The following is a 20,953-nucleotide window of genomic DNA, read 5'->3' as shown; positions in this document are numbered from 1 at the left end:
GGGTGCAACAACTAATCGTCTTAATCGATCAAAATTGATTACCAAATTAGTTGCCAACTTATTCAGTCGTCGATTCATTGGTGATGTCATCACGTGTGTTTTACGCGCCGTTAAGCTCCAACGTATTGGTCTTTTATCGGTACCGGAGACATCTATAATAGGCCATGTCATGTATATTGCTAAAAAACGAAAATGGCAACGATTCCCCGTTCTGCCCTTATAAATCCATGATCAAATTCTGCATTTTAGACCTTTTTCATTAATCCTCTCTCACCACTATTTCTTATTTCAGGGGATATTCCCTTAACTCAACGCCAGTTCAATCATTACTTAAAGCAAGTTCTCATTAGATCCGGCTTATCACCCCAATTATTCTCGGGGCATTCGTTCAGGATAGGCGCAGCTACCTCCGCTGCTAATCAAGGCGTCTCGTCCTCATCCCTGCAACAACTCGGACGATGGTCCTCCTCTGCCTTCACATCCTACATCCGCCCGGACATCAGTGCCCTGCTGGCTATCCAAAGGTCCCTCAACACTAAAAGATGGTAAATATACCTATAACTGGTGTGGTAACACGTCAGCATGTATACGTGTCTACGGTTCCGGATCAGTCAGGCTATGACTCCGGATCTGCGTATGCTAATCCCGCAAGTGCAGGTCGCGAACGTGGGTCCGAGCCAAGTTGCCGATACAGGTCCGCGGTTAGGTTTAACCCTGCGGGCGCAGGTTGCGGACACAGGTCCGCGCTTAGGTTTAACCCTGCGGGCGCAGGTTGCGGACACAGGTCCGCGCTTAGGTTTAACCCTGCGGGCGCAGGTTGCGGACACAGGTCCGCGCTTAGGTTTAACCCTGCGGGCGCAGGTTGCGGCCAGTGGGTCTGCGTCATGTTAAACCTGCGTGCAGGTTTCGGGCAGTGGTCCCGCACATGACTAACCCCGCAGCCCGGAAGCGATTCCGGCGCTCATCATGTCCCCATGTTAATCTCCTTTTCATCCATAGATCTCCGCAGCCAGCCGCAAGGTAAGGATTGCTCACAGCTCCGTACTTCATACTTCACTTCTTTTGGGGGTTCATCAGAGCGGTTCTTTCCCTCCTGAATGATCATCCTGCAAACCCGGGGCCTAATCGCCAAAACATCAATACAGTTACTTATCGTAATACGTCATCACTATTCCCGCATATCATGTGTCCCGGTAATAAACATGTACTCATACATCACGTCTCTTCTGATTGAAATGTAGCTCAGCGTAAGTTCAATCAGGAAGACAACATCATCGGGCGTCACACGTTATCTCAATAAGTGATCAGGGGCATTACGCCCCGGCTAGCCAATCATCGCACCTGCTAACCCCTTTAAATCTGCTCTCCCCTTCCTCCCACCATCCTCACTCAGATGATGGAAGACAATCTTAATCACTCAATCAGTTTATCAGCATCTATGACTCATCCTGGCGCACTTAACTGCTATTAAGCTATACTATATCGTGGGTCATGTCTCAGCATTTAACTAAATGTACGTCTTTTCTGCGTGCATTCTGCACTTCATTCATATTCTCGGGTTTGCTCACTTGGCTCGCATCAATCCAGGCTATGATATTCATGCATTACTGTACTCCAGCTAACAGCTCGTGCTTACTTATTTACATCTCCCTCTTCGCCCGGACATCGGCTCGTGCTGCAATCTAAGAGCTCTTCAGTTTACCGATGGTAAATAATGCATAACTGGTTGTGGCGTCTTAATAGCATATCAGGGCTTTCGTTCAGATAGGCTCAGCACCTCTGCTGCAATCAGGCATTTCTCCCTCATCCCTGCAACTCGGGCGGTGGTCCTCCTCCGCCTTCACATCCCACATTCGCCGGACATCAGCGCGTGCTGGCTATCCAAGGTCTCTCAAACACTAAAAGAATGGTAATTATGCCTATACTGGTGGTGGTGGTTTCATAGCACGTCAGCATACGTGTCACTGTGTTCATGTTTAACCCTGCACGTCAGGTCGTGACCCCCGGGTCCGTGTTCATGTTTAACCCTGCACGTCAGGTCGTGACCTCCGGGTTCGTGTTCATGTTTAACCCTGCATGTCAGGTTGTGACCTCCGGGTCTGTGTTCATGTTTAATATTATTGCCCATACGGCCGGGATGCCCCGTACGGCCAGAAAGGACGCCTGGGAGGCATCAGTACGTCTAAATTCCCACATGTATTAACCTCTCATTTTCATCCATAGATTTCCACTGCATCCCACAAGGTAAGATGTCTTCACGTTCAGTACTTCATACTTCACTTCTTTTGGGGGTTCATCGGAAACGGTTCTTTCCCTTCCCGAATGATGTCCTACAAAACCTGGGCCTAGTCGCCAAAACACATTTCATTCACTTGTTATAAACTGTCATCATTATGTTTCATTTATATAATGTGACCGATAATAAACATGTATTTCATACATCACGTCTCTCCTGATTGAAATAAAAACAAATCGATTATTTTTGTGGTTGTAAACTCAAGTGGATGAAACTACATTTATTAGTGCTTTCATGTCAATTCGTTGAACATATGATACATTAAATGATGAGTGAGGATGATGATTACAAATCGTTTGTTTGAGCCGCTCTGCATTTCCTGATGAGAAAACAAACCGATGCTTTTTGTAGTTGTAGTACACCAACAACATGGATTAAACGTGTGGTTTTTTTACAACAATGTTGGGGAAATTAATGGATAAAATGCACGGATTATTATTATTATTCCCACTCCGATCGGGACACTAGGTCCACCGTTTCCCCGCAGCGAGGCTCCCCCCGTTGACAATTTACGTGGGCTGGGTGCAGTGGCGGACTGGCCATCGGGACGAATCCCGATGGGCCGGTACCGAAGTGGGCCGGTCGGATAAGTCACTAGCACATCCCCCATTGGCGGCGCGTGAGGCTCAGGTTTGAGAAGGCTAAATAACTTCTTTTACCTGACGCTGCCCGTATTATTTAACACATTATGTTGACGAAACACTCGAGACAAATGTAATTAAAGTCAGATCCACTCGTGTCTTAGACGTGAACGCGCTCTCAGCTGGAGAGAGAAACCCTGGCTTGATTTACCGAGTTGATAACCAGCGTCGTCGGACCGCTTAGCGAGATCTCGTTTGTTTGTTACTCAAACATATCCAGGGTCTGTTGAACTGGCTTCGTAGAGGGCACAGGTGGCTAGCAGCGCTAATGTCAAAGACACAGACATTATATTTGTATTTTACCAGGATGCAGTGACACACATATTTACATTTACTATCTACAGCACCCCCCTGACATCCCCCACTCCCCCCGTTGACAATTTACTAGCGGTACCGAAGTGGGCCGGTCGAGAGTCCCGGGATGATTTGTAGTCCCATTCCACCACTGGCTACATGACCATATGATCGCCCATATTGACGCACCTCATTCCTAAACTTCTAACAGATACAACATAAACCGATCCTTCAGCCTCATATGAGCTCTCAGACACGTTCAACATTAACCTGTCATCGCTGTCTGAGCTTGCTGCTGTGTGCGCCATCGTGCCTTTACATCTGACTGTGTATATATATAAAGGTTTACATGCAGATGCTGGGATCCTGAACGGTGCAGCTGGAGCGCTGTGCCCGCAATGACGTCACCCATCATTTGGCGGGATCCAGAAAATTGTCAACATTGAAGGCAGATTAATGGTTATCAAAGTACAAATATCCAAAATCAGTTCAGTAACGGTTTTCAAGGGGACAATATGTACTCAAATTGATGGGTTTGGATGATGGGGGAAAACCGTGTCACAGGCTCTTTAAGTATAGCTCAATAAATGAATACATAGTACACTTGAAATACACTTACATGATCTCGGTCACTCAAATAATCACAAAGCCTTATTTAAATTCAGGTTACGAAATAACACTTAGTACACTTCAAATACACTTAAATAAAATATCTACGATATAGTATGACAATACAGTTCAAATAAATAAAAACTCAGATTACAGTGTAATTAATGTTGGCATGACTGGTTGCTTAATATCATTTTTTTGCACCATAGGAAAACGAGTTAAAATCAGTACAGGTTTTAAGTTCAATTGGAAGAGTATTCCAGTGCTTGATGGCTGTAAACGAAAATGCTGATCATCCAAAGGCAGTGCGCCTCAGAGGGATGGTTAGATCTGCATCAAATGCAGATCTGGATTTCTGCAACTCTGCTCACGGCGAAACTGAAAAAAGCCCCTCAACGGTGGTGTTGTAGAATTGTGAATGATTCTGAATACCAATCGAACTCGGGAAAGTAGAACAAGACTATCAAAAATGAACAGTTTGTATTTGGACAGTATATTGCAATGATGGTGTTTTAATTACTTTCTATCCATAACTTTTAAGGCTTGTTTATAAAGAACCTCAAGTGGTCTTATAGCAGTCTTAGTTGCTTGGGTCCAGCAGGTTATACAGTAGTGAAAATGTGATAGTATCATGGCATGCAAAAAAGTTTTCGATGCTCCTATGGTTAATGAGTTCCTAATATGTTAAAATTTGAAAATGTTATATTTCAGCTTTCTAGTCATGCTTCTAATATGGCTTTCAAAAGTCAAATTGGCATCCAAGATCACTCCCAAGTATTTGACCTCATTGACTTTTTCAATGATTTTACCATTCACACGAAGCTGTGGATAAGTGGTTGTTTTTTCTTATTCGTGAAATACATTGTCACTGTTTTGTCAGTGTTTAAAGTAAGACACGAGTCATTTAACCATTGAGCAACTTTGTGCAGCGTCGACGAGAGCTTGGAGGCAACCTGTTCAGAATCTTTCCCATGAGTGTAAACCACTGTGTCGTCAGCATACATCTGGACGTCCACATCCTCACAAACAGATGGGAGATCATTAATATATATGCTGAACAACAGCGGTCCAAGAATTGAGCCTTGTGGCACTCCGATTGAGCATGGCTTAGTTTCTGACAGTTTATCATTTATACGGACACATTGAGAACGACCAGCTAAATAAGACCTGACCCATTGTATTGTGCTAACTGACAGGTTGAAATGGTTGAGTTTTGATAAAAGTTTGGTATGGTTTACTGTGTCAAATGCTTTTCGCAGGTCAAGGAACACTGCTCCAACTATCCCTCCTTTGTCTAACTTAGCCTTGATTCCTTCCACTAAATAGCAGCATGCAGTCTCAGTAGAATAATTGGTCCTAAAACCAAACTGCATAGGATGGAGTAGGTTGTTGTAGCTTAGGTGTAACACCAGCTGCTCCGCGATTACTTTTTCAACTACTTTGGACACAACAGGTAGAATACTGATGGGTTTATAGTTGCCAACTTCTTTCTTGTCGCCACATTTAAAAATTGGTGTTACAATAGCAGTTTTAAGAGCTGATGGAAATGTATTATCTTTTATTGATTGATTTGTAATATAGGTGATGGAGCTAGCTAAATCCTTTTTATGTTTTTTATAAATACTGTGTCTAGTCCCCAGTGATCTTTAGCCTTAGAATTTGATAAGGTGGAAATTACTTTATTCACTTTAGTCTCATTTGTACAGTTGAGTTTGAACACTTTTGTATCGTCAGCTAATGCAAGAAGCGGTTCTGTTACATTGAAACTGTGGGCCAATTCTGAAACAGATTCAATAAAGAAAGTATTAAAATGGTTGGCCATGGCTAGGCTATCCTGTTGTAGGGTTCCGTTTATCATAAGCTCAGTATTATAATTTTTTGAGAGATCTTTTCCAATAAGTTTGTCAATGATTTTCCATAGTTTTTGAGAATTCCCCTTTGCCTGTCGAATAGTATCTAAAAAGTAATTTGCCCTTGCCTTTCTTAATTGAACTGTAACTTTATTTCTAAGACTTTTGTATATTAAGCGATCTGTTTCTAGTCCTGATTTTAAAGATTTCTTTAGAGCTACATCCCTTTTTTTCATTAATTCCCATAGAGCAGTGTTAAACCATGGTAACAGTTGTTTACCAAAACGCTTTTGAGGCATTGTTTTTGTATATTTAGCTACGGTTTGTTTTAAGGTATGTTTCAAATTATCACAGGCCCCCTCACAATTTTCACCATATGTCAAATCAAACCAGTCAGTTTGCGTTATTTCATTCTCCAGAATTCCCATGTCCCGCTTTGGGATGTACAAGATATATTTTTTACCCTTTGTTATATTGTGATTTTTGTAACGAAGCTTGGATAGCTTCCTGGCAACTAGAGTAAGGTTATGATCGGACATGCCAGTAACAAGATTGCATGTTTTTGCGACGCGATCCTCTTTGTTCGTTCAAATTAAATCCAACAATGTTTGTGAAGATTTAGTAATTCTTGTTGCATTTTTAATTAATTGACTAATTTGAAATCTATCACTAATATCCTTTAATTTCTTCCTTCATTTTTGTCTAACCAGTTAATATTAAAATCACCCATTAAGATTGTTTCTTTACCATTACACTGTTTGAGAATACTAGTTACAGGAACCGTTACAAACATGAATTAAATCAGGAGAAACAGCATCTCTGTGGCGGCATAGTGTGAAAGCTGGTTAGAACATAAAAAAACTGTCAGTTAGTCAGACTTCAATTCAGAAAGACTCTTAAAATATAACACAGCTCTCAGGACATCAGGAGGAGGAAACAGCTAGCTTGACTCTCATAGTTGATCAAAATTATGCAGTGTGGATTCGCTCATGGACTTTAAGGTGAACACTTTGAGAAAACATCTTCCCACACTCTTCACAGCTGTACGGTTTCTCTCCTGTGTGAATACGTTGATGCGTTTTGAGACTACTTAATTGAGTGAATGTTGTCCCACACTCTTCACAGCTGTACGGTTTCTCTCCTGTGTGAATACGGTGATGTTTTTTGAGAGCACTTGATGTCGTGAATGTTTTCCCACACTCTTCACACCAGTACGGTTTTTCTCCAGTGTGAATACGGTGATGCGTTTTGAGAGTACCTGATGTTGTGAACTTTTTCCCACACTCTTCACAGCTGTACGGTTTTTGTCCAGTGTGAATACGTTGATGTCTTGTGAGTTCACTTGATGTCTTGAACGTTTTCTCACACTCTTCACACCAGTACGGTTTTTCTCCAGTGTGAATACGTTGATGTGCTTTGAGAGAACCTGATTTAGTGAATGTTTTCCCACACTCTTCACAGCTGTATGGTTTTTCTCCTGTGTGAATACGTTGATGTGCTTTGAGATCACCTGATGTAGTGAACGTTTTCCCACACTCTTCACAGCTATATGGTTTTTCTCCTGTGTGAATAAGTTGATGTGTTTTGAGAGAACCTGATCGAGAGAATGTTGTCCCACACTCTTCACAGCTGTACGGTTTTTCTCTAGTGTGAATACGCAGGTGGCGCTTTAAATCTCCAGATGTTGAAAAGGATTTGTCACATTGCTGACAGCTGTGATGTCTCTCTCTTCCTTTCCGTTTCTAAAACAGACGGACAGAGAAAAGAGAGAATGTAAATCTAAAAAGCATAAATAAATATACAGTTTACAAAATAGTACTTGTACTAACTGTTTGTGTTTATTATATTTGTATTATATTTAATACAGTAATACAGCAACATTCTAACCACAGTATATACCAGAGGTGGGGGACTCGAGTCACATGACTTGACTCGAGACTTGCTTGAGTAACATTGATGAAAGACTCGACTTGACTTTGACTTGGTATTCATGACTTGAGACTTGACTTGAAGATGAACTTTTATTAATCCCTTTTATTATTAATTAATTAAGACTTAGGCTTGAGACAGATGACTCGAAAGGACTTAACCTTTTTAAATAAAATATTTGCATTTGTATTGTATGAAGCCCCTAAAGGACAATGGGGGAAAAACGGGTTAGTTCGCACGAGAAAGTTACAGGTGCGCCAAGTAGGAAGTGGAGCGCACAGGAGACAACCCGTTTCATTGCAGACTGTTATGTTTATGTGGGGAAATGGCAGTGCATACATTATTTGAGATATATTTTGAACTCGGACTTCATTTTAGGGACATTTCGGCCAGGGGTGTAGAGCTATTTGTTTAAAGGTCACATGTCATGGCCATTTACACTGATCATAATTCCATTGTTGAGGTATACTAGAATAGATTTACATTGTTCAATGTATCAAAATCACATTGGTTTCTCATACAGCATCTCTGTATAGTATGTGTATTCACTCTGTCCTAAACGGCTTGTTGGAGCTCCTGCCCCCCACTCCCTGTGAGCCCAATGTGCTCCCAAACAAGAATACAGCAGGCGGTTTCACAGTGAAACGTCTTAATTTTGTATAGCTGCTACATTTCAGATGTAATGTTAGAACTTCATCATTTATCTACATCACAGTAACAAGTGTGTTCGCTGACTAACCAAACTTTCCAACTGTTGTTATTTAGGTGCACGTGTGGAAACTGCGCAGTAATGCCTACCGAGGTGGAAAACCTCTGTTGCAGGGAGATTAGAAAGGTGACAGTGTAGTGCTGATGAAAGGGAGTCGGGGGCGGTGGGTTTAGAATCAGGTAAAATACATGTCTGCTCTGTCTGACAAGCTAGGAATGACAAGCTAAACCTGAGAGCACACACTAAAGGGTCCGTGTGGCAACAATATAACAAAGGTGAATTATGGTCAAAACAGGGTGTCACCACAACAGATACAAAAACACCAACAGTAGCACACATTATATACACCATACATACTTGTCAAGTCAATAGACTATATGCCCTTTTATTTATTCTATAGTAATTGAATGTTTATTTTGTAAACCTCGCCATAGTTGGAATTAATTGTTAAACGTGTTATGTTACAAATATCTTATCCTCCTATAGGTTTTAACACAAATGCACCAAGTCCCAGAACGCATTGTGTGCATGGTTGACCACCCCGGACTAGAACCAAACTGCCTCAATCCCTACACCCTGCAGAACCTCCACAATATTTATCGGTTGATTATGGACCTTTGAGGCGTAGAACTGAAGAAGAGTAAGTTACTTTTAGCTATAATAAACTACTACTGTATTAGATGAAAAATCAAATAATGGTTTGCTATATATGAATGATCTAGGAGCAAATAATTCAGGGAAGAAAGGCTATCAAGTAGTTCCATCAAACTTTATTTTGATAAATGTACAAATTGATCATGTGTAAATATACATATATACACTGTATGAGATAAGATGGACCTTTATTAATCCCTGTGGGGAAATTTAGTTGTTCAAGCAGCCAGAGGGTAAGGGTGAAAAACAGGACAGCACATATATGTTATCATCCATTCCTCCTCTTATAGGCGTTTTAGGCATCTGGCCTATCGCAGCTTCGTAAGCTGGTGCTGGGGCTTTTTGGGACGAGGAATCGGAGTGGTCATCCCGTCATTGCCCACATGCGCGTTGAAGTCTCCCTGCAAGATTAAAGAGTCCCCTTCAGGAGCCCCATACAGGACTCTTTCCAGGGTCTCCAAGAAGGCCGTATACTCTGAACTGCTGTTGGGTGCATAAACACACACAACAGTCAGAGTTTTCCCCCCCATAACCCGCAGGCGTAGGGAGGCGACCCTCTCGTCCACTGGGGTAAACTCCAACAACGAAGCACCTAACCGGGGACTTGTGAGTATCCCCACACCCGTCCGGCGCCTCACACCTTGAGCAACTCCGGAGAAGAATAGAGTCCATCCCCTATCCAGAAGTAAGGTTCCAGAGCCGATGCTGTGCGTAGAGGTGAGCCCAACCAGATCCAACTGGTACCGCTCCACCTCCCGCACAAGCTCCGGCTCCTTCCCCCCCCAGAGAGGTGACGTTCCACGTCCCCAAAGCCAGCTTCTGCCGCCCGGGTCTGGTCCGTCGAGACCCTCCGCTTTCACTGCCACCCTTCTGGTAGCGCACCCGACCCCATCGATGTTTCCCGTAGGTGGTGGGCCCGTGGGACGGAGAAGCGGAGGTGTTGCCCACGTTGCCTTTTCGGGCCGGGCCCGGCCGGGCTCCGTGGCAAGCCCGGCCACCAGACACTCGCCGACGAGTCCTCCTTCTGGGCCTGGCTCCAGAAGGGGACCCCGGGCTTCCTCCGGGCCGGGTATCCTCACTTCTTTGTTGTTCTTTCATGAGGTTTTTTGACCAATTACAATCAAATATTAAAAAAAACTTAACATCAAAAGGTATAAAGATAGGTTGTCATGAACACCTTGATATGAACCTAAAAAGACTTGCAAACAAGAAATAAATTATTTCAGGTATATATAAACTTCTCCTCACCTCCACTGCCAATACTAATCTGCAGATACAGACAAGATGGGAGCAGTATTTAGGCATCACCCTTGACCCAGTTGAGTGGGGTATGTAAAATGAAAATGTAACTGAGACTGTAATACCCCGACCCCCCACCCTTCATGTTATTGTCCTGTCCTATTTGTGATGTGTGTGAGCCATTTCTTGTCCGTATGTTTTTGTCTTAAAAAAAAAATGTTTTTAACATTTAGATTTTGTTAAAGGAATGGTATGCTCATGACACTCATTTTTAAATAATTATCATCCGATAAAACAGACCAGTCTCTGCCAGTCTTTTTTTTTTTTTTTTAATCCGATGACATTATCAGTGATTTTAAACTGATTATATACCGAAATAACATCAACACTGTGGGCGCCGCCATTTTCCGGACGTGACGTAAACCATGCGTTTGGTTTTCGAGGACACGTTGATCTCCATGTTATTTACTGTAGTTTCTCTCTTCAAATATGCCTCACTGTATCGCGAAATATTGCCACAATTCTGATAGGAACAATCCACGGAATGCTTAGTTCCATCTGTTGCCAAAAGGTAAGCGTAAGAAGTACATTCAGAGGCAGTGGCTAGCGAAATGTGGCCGGCCCGAACCGAAAGATTCACAGGCTCATGTATGCAGCGAACATTTCACATTTCCGGACGACTACTCTGAGAGTATGATAAAACATAACATGGGATTTAAAGAACAACCATTACTCAATGGAGATGCAGTACCATCGGTCTTTCTGGTGTCATCACCGACCAGGACACCAGTTCGGCCAGTTGAGAAATCGCCCTCTGCAAGTGTGAAGCGACGGGAGGAGCAGAAGTAGTGCTCGGAGTAAGAATAAGGTATGTTATAGCGCATTTCCATTGCAGCGGCTAGTCCCGTTTTAACGTCCTTTAGCGTCCAGGCCAGGACAGTTTTTGGTGGCCTTTCCATATAGCGTAGTACCGACTAGTGTGTATTTCCCCCCAGTTTTTTCCGGCCCCATAAAATCGTGATTCTATGGCCAGGGACAACGAAGCTGAGTATGCTAAACTAGAGAGGGAATCGCTAGCAAGGGTGGTACTACATGCATACATATAGTATCTTATATCATCTTCCTATTATACACACATGCATTTCCAAACATCTGGGCTACCTATGTTGCAAATGTATTATCTCTTCAATTTACACACGGCATCTATTGCACGTCTGTCCGTCCTGGGAGAGGGATCCCTCCTCTGTTGCTCTCCCTGAGGTTTCTCCCATGTTCCCTTTAAACTGTGGGTTTTCTTCGGAAGTTTTTCCTTGTACGATGTGAGGGTCTAAGGACAGAGGGTGTCGTATTGTCATACTGATAAAACATCAAAACTTCTTCCTCTGCTGACGAGTCCGAACTCAAATATTCAGCCATGTTTCCGTGTGTTGACAAAGTGAACGCATGGATGACGTCACGACCATCACGTGACTACTGAAAATGGCAAAAATGGCGGCGGCCAGACGGAATATAAAGGTTTTGATAAAAAAGAGCTATAAAATCATCAAGTTTTGATTAATTATCTAATGAGTGGACCATTCCTTTAAACATTTTCAAAGGTCTCAGGTTCGAAAATGACATTCTCTGAACAAATTATCATAACTTCACTTCTAAAAGGGGTAAATTAATAATGTTTTTTCTCAAAGCAATGATAAACCTGTGAGTTGGATGTAGAAAAGTCAGAATCAATATAGAATTTTTTTATTTTAAAGTAAACAATAATAGTAAAACAACTTAAATGATAGTGTTTAATTCCAAGTTCAATGCAAAAGATAGACGCAGGGCTATTCAATTAGTTTGGAATGGGGGCCGGTTGATGAAAATGATCCAAAGCAAGGGGCCGGGAAAAAGATGGCTTGAAATATGAGCAATCATATTAAGAGCTTCAGATAAGGTTAATACTACAACAGCAGTGGAGTGCATATATTGTGTTTAATTCAATCAAACAACATAGCCCCAAGGCCTTTATAGATGTAAATGGCAAGTTCAGAACACAGTAGGCCTACATGTGAAGCTAATTTAACCATCAACATAATTTAATTTGATTTAATATAGGTGAAATTATCTCATCATTCACGCAGAGATGCAATAAATGACAGGAGTTGTCACTACAGTAGCTAGTAGGTGGGTTCGAAACCCGAGCCCGCCGAAGTTTTTAGGCAATGTCTTCCCCTCAATCTCTCAATGTAACACCCTCTCTGGAATAAAGGAACTCTGGCCCCAAAAAAAAAAAAAAATTCTAAAAAAAAAAAAGTGGATTACTTTTTTATACTCAAAAGGGCCAGTAAATATCACCCCAGGGCCGGATTTGGACCGCGGGCCGCCAATTGAATAGACCTGAGCTAGAAAACAAGCCATATTGATTAACTAGAACATCTCTTTCCACTCAAAGGATATTTCTAGTGACCATAATGGAAGATATATTATTGTGATTGGGCAGCTTTTTGCAAACCCACTGATTTTAGTAAATGTATATGCGATGACGGTATATTTTTTTGAGAAACTATTCTTTAAAATACCTCGGATTGACAATGGATTTGTTATTATAGGAGGTGATTTTAACCTTGTACTGGACAGGACCATGAATAGGTCGTCAAATTCCCCTCGAAATCTCTCGAAATCAGCTGTAGTTGTGAAGGACTTTATGAGCCAATAGCCGCGTTCACACCAAGTACTTTGCCGTGCTTAGTTCCCAGCACTTAGTTCCCCTATGGAACTAAGAGCCGATCGCGTTCACACCGGAATAAGTACTAACAGAACTATACGGGAAAGGTACTCCTGTGTGAACGCGCCTATTGTGCCCTCTCCGATATATGGTGATTTAAGTATCCCCACAATAGAGCTTACTCTTTTTTTCTCCAACGTGCAGCATACCTACACCCGCATAGCAGGGTTACCGTTAGCCGGTAATTACCGGTTTTTAGCTGGTAAAATTGATTAAAAACCGGTAAATTCAAAACCTGCCGGTCAAAATGTCTGGTAATAATTAGGGGGGCTCCGATCGATCGGCCGATATTCACTCTTAATAGTTTGATCGGTGCTCTCTATAAAGGCCGATCAGGAGAGCTGGATCTGATCCATATGGACATAAACGCGAGTGAAGTGTAACCGGACGCGAGAGAGAGATCAGATCAGCTGCTGAGTCAGACCGAGACACGCAGCTCTGCAGGATCACCTGAAGCCCCGCCCTCTGTTTAGCGGGCTGCAGGAGCTGCATGAGAAACTGACGGGCTGTCAGGAGAGAGAGGGAGGGAGAGAGAGAGAGGGAGGGAGAGAGAGAGAGAGGATCGGCTGCTGAGTCTGACCGAGACACGCAGCTCTGCAGGATCACCTGAAGACCCGCCCTCTGTTTAGCGGGCTGCAGGAGCTGCATGAGAAACTGACGGGCTGTCAGGAGAGAGAGAGGGGAAAAGAGAGGGATCCGTTTTCTCCCGTGTTATTATTCAAAGTTGATGTAAACTTCTGAATAATGTACGTTATCTACTACAAGTAGTTTGTTTGAATGTAATATTATGTTGTTTGTTGTTTGTGGAATAATTTATTGAAAAATGAATCTGAATTTTTCGATCTGTTACGATTATAAACTGAAGCAATATAAAATGAGCCCGTGAACTGAGTTTTAAAACTGAAGCATATATGTTCATAGTCCGGTAATTACCTGCTAACGGAAACTCTGCTACACAACTATTATTATTATTATTGAAATATGACCGGTAAGTTTCAAATTTGTCCGGTAAAATAAATTCTGCCCGGACATTTGACCGGCGAGAAAAAATCCTAGCGGAAACCCTGCCGCATAGACTATTTTTTGCTTGATAATAGACTATTACCCAGGACTAAGACTTGCTCATATAATAGCATAGTTATATCTGATCATAGTGTCATGGTACTCGAACTTGATCTTCCAAACCGCCCCCTTCCGAACAGAGTTTGGAGACTCAATCCTCTTCTAATATCAGATGATCGCTTGGTCGAAATTCATTTCGGACCAAATCAATTTTTTTCTAGAAACAAACACCTCCCCTGAAATCTCTAATGCCACACTGTGGGAGACTCTTAAAGTTGATCTCAGAGGGCAAATTATAGCTTACTCCTCTAGAATCAAGAGAAAAAATGTCTAAGCTCCAAGAGATATCCCATCAAATTGCGGTTCTTGACTCGAAATATGTTCTATCTTCAACCCCAGACCTTTATAAGGAGAATTTAAGGCTGCAAACTGAATACAACCTTATAACTACAGGTGAGGCAACGCATATTATTTTGAAATCCAGACATCATGTCTATGAATTTGGAGACAAAGCGAACAAGCTCCTGGCCCTGCAGGCTCGTCAAACAGCTGCCGCTTGGTCAATTACTCAAATTCAGTCACATACAGGAGAGTTATTGACAGATCATGATTAGATCAGGTTAGAATAGAAATGAAGTTTTTCTGCATTTCTATTCTAACCCTTATGCCTCAGAATATAATGACCAGTGGTGACTGGTCAATAGGGGCACAGCCCCACCTAGTGTCAGCAGAAAGTATTAAAAATAATGATTACAAAAAAATGCAACAAATATATATATAAATAGAATATATTTTAAGATCATGTTTAATCATCTGATTCGTCTGTATATTGCTGTTTTAGTCTGTGTTCTTCTAATTAGTGTCTACAGTGTGTGCCTATTGAGCTGTTTAGAGCCATGTGGGGCAAAACTCGATCATTCCCCTCCCTCTCACTGTCTAAGTCAAAGGTGCCCAGTACGTCGACAGCGGGGGCAATGCTGGTAGATCGCGAGTCATTCATAATAAAAAAAAAACAGCTCTGTTAAAATAGACAAAACGGGTTTTGATCCTTCCTCCCTTAGCCTCCCTGCCACTTAATTCAGGAGTTTACTTGATTGACAGAAAAAGCGACCTATCGCTTTCCAGTCTGTTAACCCAGAATGCAAAGCGATACAAAATCAGTCAAGTGCCGGGAAAACTCAAATTAAGTTAAAGAGACAACAAGAGACAATCAACAAAATGAGTGCGGGGACCGAGCAAAAGCTAAAGACATACCACTTCCACCCAGAATGGGAGGAAGAATATTTTTTTCTGATGTCACATTCAAAGGTTATTATTTGTAAAGCAAGCGTCCCTCCTGCCAAAGAAAGGTAACGTGGAGAGGCATTATCGGAGTGTTCACAAGGCATATGACAGCGACTTCCCTCCGAGTAGCGAGTTGAGAAAGAGAAAGGTCATGTATTATTGCTACAAAAACATGATCTCGCAGTCTTAGTGTTGCCAACTCGTTTCTAACATGCAAAAAGACAAACAAATACGTCTATGGTCGGTGTATTTTCGACCTTTCCAATCCAGACGCGATCTCTCTCTCCCCCGTCTGTGTGCGAGGGGGCGGGGCAGTTTACACACATGCAGCTGCTACATGCAGCAACCATAGACTGTATATGGCAGCAACACACGGAGGGGATGGCAGAGAGAAGCGCTCCAAGGTGTGGTTAAATGTTACCCGTCTTGAGGTGGACAATGCTCCTTGCCAAGAGTGTTTAGCATGTAAGGGCAGTAACACGAGCAATTGTCTAAATATTTATCAAAGGTGCTCCACATCCAGACGGAGGAATGCACCGGGTTCAACTGTCTTTCTAGTAGCCCTGTAGCCCCCCCATCCACGAGTAACGTTTCCAGGTCAGGTGTTATGTATGCTAGCAGCAACACACAGAGTTAACTCAATTATACAAACATGGGTTAATGATTAGAGGTAACTGAGTTACTCTTTATTTTGTTAAAGTTTCAGCTATTCTGTTTACAGTTCTGTTATCAGATTATTTAATACGATTTGTTAAAACATTGTTGTTTCTTTTGATGTGAAATATTATTTATTTAATTTAAATAAAAAGCAATGTTAATTTCGTTCACAATTTGTTAAGTTAATTTAATAATATATGTATTTTTGAATCAAGTATTCATCTTTATTGTCTTCATTGTTAGTTTCCACATGCCTAAAACAACCTCAAGCTAAATCTAAAAGTTGATGGCTAAATAAGAGCGTTTGAGAAATTGTACAAGGCCTACAGTAATAGTCTGAATAGTCGATTAATCGTTTCATTAATCGATAGATTAATCGGTTATCAAATTAGTCGTTTGTTGCAGCCCTATTGTAGTTATCCCATGTATAAATAAAACGTGTTATTCAGCAACCCTTGCAATTTGGGATTTTATTTTTGGTTGGTAGACCTCGGTGAGCTGGTCATTTCAAAAGTAGCTCACCAGCCAAAAAAGTGTGGGCACCCCTGGTCTAAGTCAATGGTGACTGTAAAAACTACACTGCGCATGCTCAGAGTATTTCCTATTTAATGTGTGTGGCAAAAAAATAATGACCATAGGGGCACTGAGCTGCCATCCCCACCATACGTCATCTCACATAATTCAGAGCTGATTGGCTGTAAGTACGTGTGTCGCGAAAAGTGTGGTGTGTGAAGAGGAGACGAGAGAGCTGCAGTGACGCGTCCTAAAACCCGGAAGTAAGCTGCGCATGGCTTCCCTCCACAAAAAAGCAATGTGATTTCTCCATAGGATTTTAGAAAATAGCTCGAAATAAGATCTGTGGGAAACGTACCTGTTAGATGAATGCACGTTTTGTTCATCCGGATAATATCCACATGTCTACCCTACTTTTATAATTTTCTAATCATAAATCTATCGATTAGATTTATGATTCGACTTTTTGAAACTACAAGAAGATAAGGAGGACTTTTACAAAAAAGTAAGAGATTTTTGTTCAGAGGGATAGGCAAATGGACTTCATCTTCAAGTCAAGGTAAGACCGCAATTGTATTGAAAATGGGATCTTACTAAGAGAGAACAATTCAAAATTTAAATGATAAAATTACATTTTTTTGGGTATCCTTTTGTTGAACTGTCAGTTTCAAATTAATCGAAGCATCAGACAAAAAAAGCTTTTGAAAATAATATTATATTTTGATTTAGGTCAAAATATAATATTTGTAAACCTGAAGAGTCAGTGCCAGTGCCTCACCAGCCATGAACCTCAATGCACGTCACTGCATAAGCTTATACATAGACATCTAAGTTTTTTGTGCCCCACCACTTTTGCACATATAAAAACACCACTGGTAATGAGGACCCTGAGGTCTTCTTTCAAAATGTTACTCTTCCTACTGTGTCAGAGGAACACAAAATGTAATTGAGCACAGATATTTCAACTCCAAAATAATTATGGCCATTAAATCAATGCAAAACAATAAATCGCCCGGCCCTGAATTTTATAAAAAGTTTCCCCCTCAACTAGCACCAATTCTTCAGACAATGTTTAAAGAAGCACTCTCTTCAGGCTCCCTTCCTATGACTTTACGACAAGCCTCTATCTCCCTCCTTGTGAAAAAAGACAGGGACCCATTGTTGTGCCCCCCATATCGCCCTATTTCCCTACTGAATGTAGATTTTAAAGTGCCGTCTAAGGCTTTGACCAGACGTCTGGAAGATGTGATTCCAGATATTATATCTTCTGATCAGACAGGATTTATCCAGGGCCGACATTCGTATTCAAATCCAGGGACGCCGCTTGCCGACAGGCAAGGCAGGCAACTGCTTGGGGCCCCGGACCAGAAGGTGGCCCCCAAAGAAGGTAGATTAGGAAGGTCCAACATGAAACCCCCTACTGCAACGACATGTCGGGAGACTCCCTCAAGGCGGCCCCATGCATAGCGCGCCGTAAAATGCTGATTCTTATCATAAGTTTCGTTGCCTTGCTCCGCTCCGGGGGGGGGCTGCTGTCGGCTGTGCGTGGTGATGAGAAGCTGGTTTGAGGTGCCCACAGTGAATGTTTGCCTACGGCCCCCACAGACTCTAGAATCGCCACTGTTCAAATCTCAGGAAAATATTTAATATTGTCGACTCGGCCCGGTCACCAGACCCAGAGGTAGTAATATCACTTGAAGCCGAAAAGGCCTTTGATCGGGTCAAATGGAGATACCAATTCCTTGCCCTCCAAAAATGTGGCTTTAAAATGGTTTTAATTGCTTGGATTAGACTTCTCTACTCCTCTCGCTGCTATAATCTCTAATAAAACTCAGTCTAAGTACTTCCTCCTTGGAAGAGGTACAAGACAGGGGTGCCCGCTTTCCACACTCCTTTTTGAGCTCGCAATTGAGCCTTTGGCAACAACACTTTGTTTATGTAAACATTTTAAAGTCATTAATCGGGCAGGACAAAAGTTTAAGGTGTCCCTCTACGGGGATGACCTGTTTTATATGTATCCGAGCCTGCTTCATCGCTTCCCTATATCCTCGATCAATTTGGGAAAGTCTCAGGTTATAAATTACCTCTACCTAATTTCATTTTCTACTATTGGGCATGCAACATTCAGAAGTTGATACACTGGTTTGAAAACAAACCAATGTCAGAAAAAGCAGAAATTAGAGTTTTCGTCACCACCTGGGCTCAGTGGTTTGCACAGGCTTACTCCTTCTCAACAGTAATTTGAAGTCGAGTGTAACAGTAAGTAATTCAATAAGAATATGGGCTCAGTTCAGGAAGCACTTTGGACTAGAGGGTGCTTCTGTTCTCTCCCCCATTAAGACAAATCATATGTTTACCCCATCCTGTACAGACCGGGCTTTTACTGTTTGGTTTCATAATGGGATTAAATCAATTAATAATCATTACATAGGACACATTAGCATCTTTCTCTCAATTATCTGAACTATATAGCCTACCTAAGAATCACTTATTTCGTTACTTACATATTAGGAGCTTTGTATGCAAGACATTCAGCTATTTTCCAAATAAGCCCATAAAGTCACACATTGACCATATCCTCAAACTGAAGTCAGACCGTAAAGGACTGATTTCACAGATTTATGATTTCATTGGTAATGTCAATCCACAACCTATTGGACATTTAAAAGCTGCTTGGGAATCTGATCTGGGAATAACTTTGACAGTTGAACAATGGGAATCAGTCCTGGACCGGGTATACACGTCTTCCTCTTCTAAAAACACAGCCTCATACAACTGGAAGTGGTACAAAGAGCTCAATTAACTAACGCTAGATTGGCTAAAGTGCATCCAGAGGTTGAACTGTCCCTGATGCAGTAGCCAGCTAGCAGACCTAATGCACATGTTTAGCCTCTTTCTGGAGATGTATTTTTAAATCGTTTAGTGAAATGTTTAAAACTCATATTGAGCCTGACCCGGTGTGTGCCGTAACACCTAAGGTAACATGTGCACCCCTACCAAACAGTGCCCATGTGGTTATAGCCTTTTCCACGCTCCTTGCGAGACATTTGATTATTTTAAAATGGAAGCAACATTTCCCTCCATCCTTTTCTCAATGGGTCAAAGATGCTATGTACTTCTTACAGTTAGAGATAATTATTGTTCAGAGGTTGTTGTGTTGAAAATATTCAAGAGAATATTTGTCATTGTTCCAATGATAATAAACAAACATTTGCATAAAGCATATTTGTACTTGAATTTGAACCAAAAGTACATGCTCTGTATAAATTGCTTTTGTAAAAAAAACTGAGAAAATCGATAAAGATATTTACAAAAAAAAAAGAAGACGTGAGACTTGCACATGCACCTCTGGTATACAACAATGTTCTAACCCATATATAAACATATTGTGCATTAATATTGTATTTTTTTAACAGGTTGTGATCTTTCATTTGGGGATAACAGTGTTAGGAATATATTGTGAGGAAGTGCACACTGACCTGAGCTCCAGGGTTCTTTTTGTTCTCCTCCATGCTGCTCTCAGTGCTCCTTCTCCAGCTGTGTCTCTGAAATAATCAACACAACTACAGCTGACACAAAACAAGACAACTCAATACAACCGACAGACACAACAAAACAAATCTACAGCCACAGCTAAGTACAATTACTCAATAACTGTACTTAAGTACTATTTAGAGGTACTTGTATTTGACTTGAGTACTTCCATGTAATGCTACTCTGTACTTTTACTCCACTACAATTATTTAATTACTAAATGTTATTGGTATTAATTTAGTTACTTTACAGATTCGGAATAATGATGTGAAATATAATCAACACTTAAATCAGACTTTAGAGAGACACACACAGACAAGGAATCTCTCTCTCTCTCTCTGATAAAACACTGCCGTTAAACACACTAATAATCTCCCTTTAATGCCTTTACTTATGTTTACTGATCAGCCACGTGGTATATAAAGCTACGAACAAAGAACGGGAGGCAACAAAAACACGGTTTAACGGATAAATCACCCTACAAGGTATTTGTATGTGTTTTGAAAGTCTCTTAAACACATTACATTCGGTATAAAATCAGCATCAGCGTCTGTTAGCAACGTCTAGCTTCTGAGGACCGGAAGCTAGAAACGGAGCACCGCAATGCATCATGGGATTTTAGATTTTATTTTAAATATAAATGCACTGCCCCTCTGTGGTGAAAAACGGTATTAAAATAAATAATAATAATAATAATAATAATAATATAAATATGGGACTGGTATGGCGGATTTTAAAAGTTGAGGGAAATGTTTTTTTTGTGATCACACATTTTCTTTTTATTATATACTGTATGTTGTGATTATAATGATTGATCATTAAAGTGATATCAGAACTGGTAAAGGTGCAGCTAGTTGTAACGACTTTGAATACCGCAGGGTAGCTTGTGAATTTAGTCCAGGTGGAACTAAAGTCTGA

At 41.4% G+C, this 20,953-nt stretch overlaps 1 protein-coding gene across 2 annotated transcripts; it reads right to left on the bottom strand.

The window, feature by feature from the left end:
- Positions 1 to 3,815: 3,815 nt before the first annotated feature.
- Positions 3,816 to 20,614, bottom strand: LOC117441812 (zinc finger protein 479-like). 2 transcript variants are annotated; one of them, XM_034077830.2, is made up of 3 exons: positions 20,560 to 20,614; positions 19,981 to 20,046; positions 3,816 to 7,432 (listed from the first exon to the last, which is right to left on the bottom strand). In XM_034077830.2, exons 2-3 carry the CDS (start codon positions 20,011 to 20,013, stop codon positions 6,659 to 6,661), a joined length of 807 nt encoding a protein of 268 aa, XP_033933721.1. In that variant the 5' UTR covers positions 20,014 to 20,046; positions 20,560 to 20,614; the 3' UTR covers positions 3,816 to 6,658. The 2 variants fall into 2 exon arrangements, with proteins under 2 accessions (XP_033933721.1, XP_033933720.1); XM_034077829.2 differs by having other exon boundaries at positions 20,518 to 20,605.
- Positions 20,615 to 20,953: the final 339 nt, after the last annotated feature.

Source organism: Pseudochaenichthys georgianus, unplaced genomic scaffold, assembly GCF_902827115.2.
Source record: "Pseudochaenichthys georgianus unplaced genomic scaffold, fPseGeo1.2 scaffold_200_arrow_ctg1, whole genome shotgun sequence".
Classification (NCBI taxonomy): Eukaryota; Metazoa; Chordata; class Actinopteri; order Perciformes; family Channichthyidae; genus Pseudochaenichthys; species Pseudochaenichthys georgianus.
Note: the sequence above shows the minus strand (reverse complement) of the source record. Positions and strands in the feature narration are given on the sequence as shown.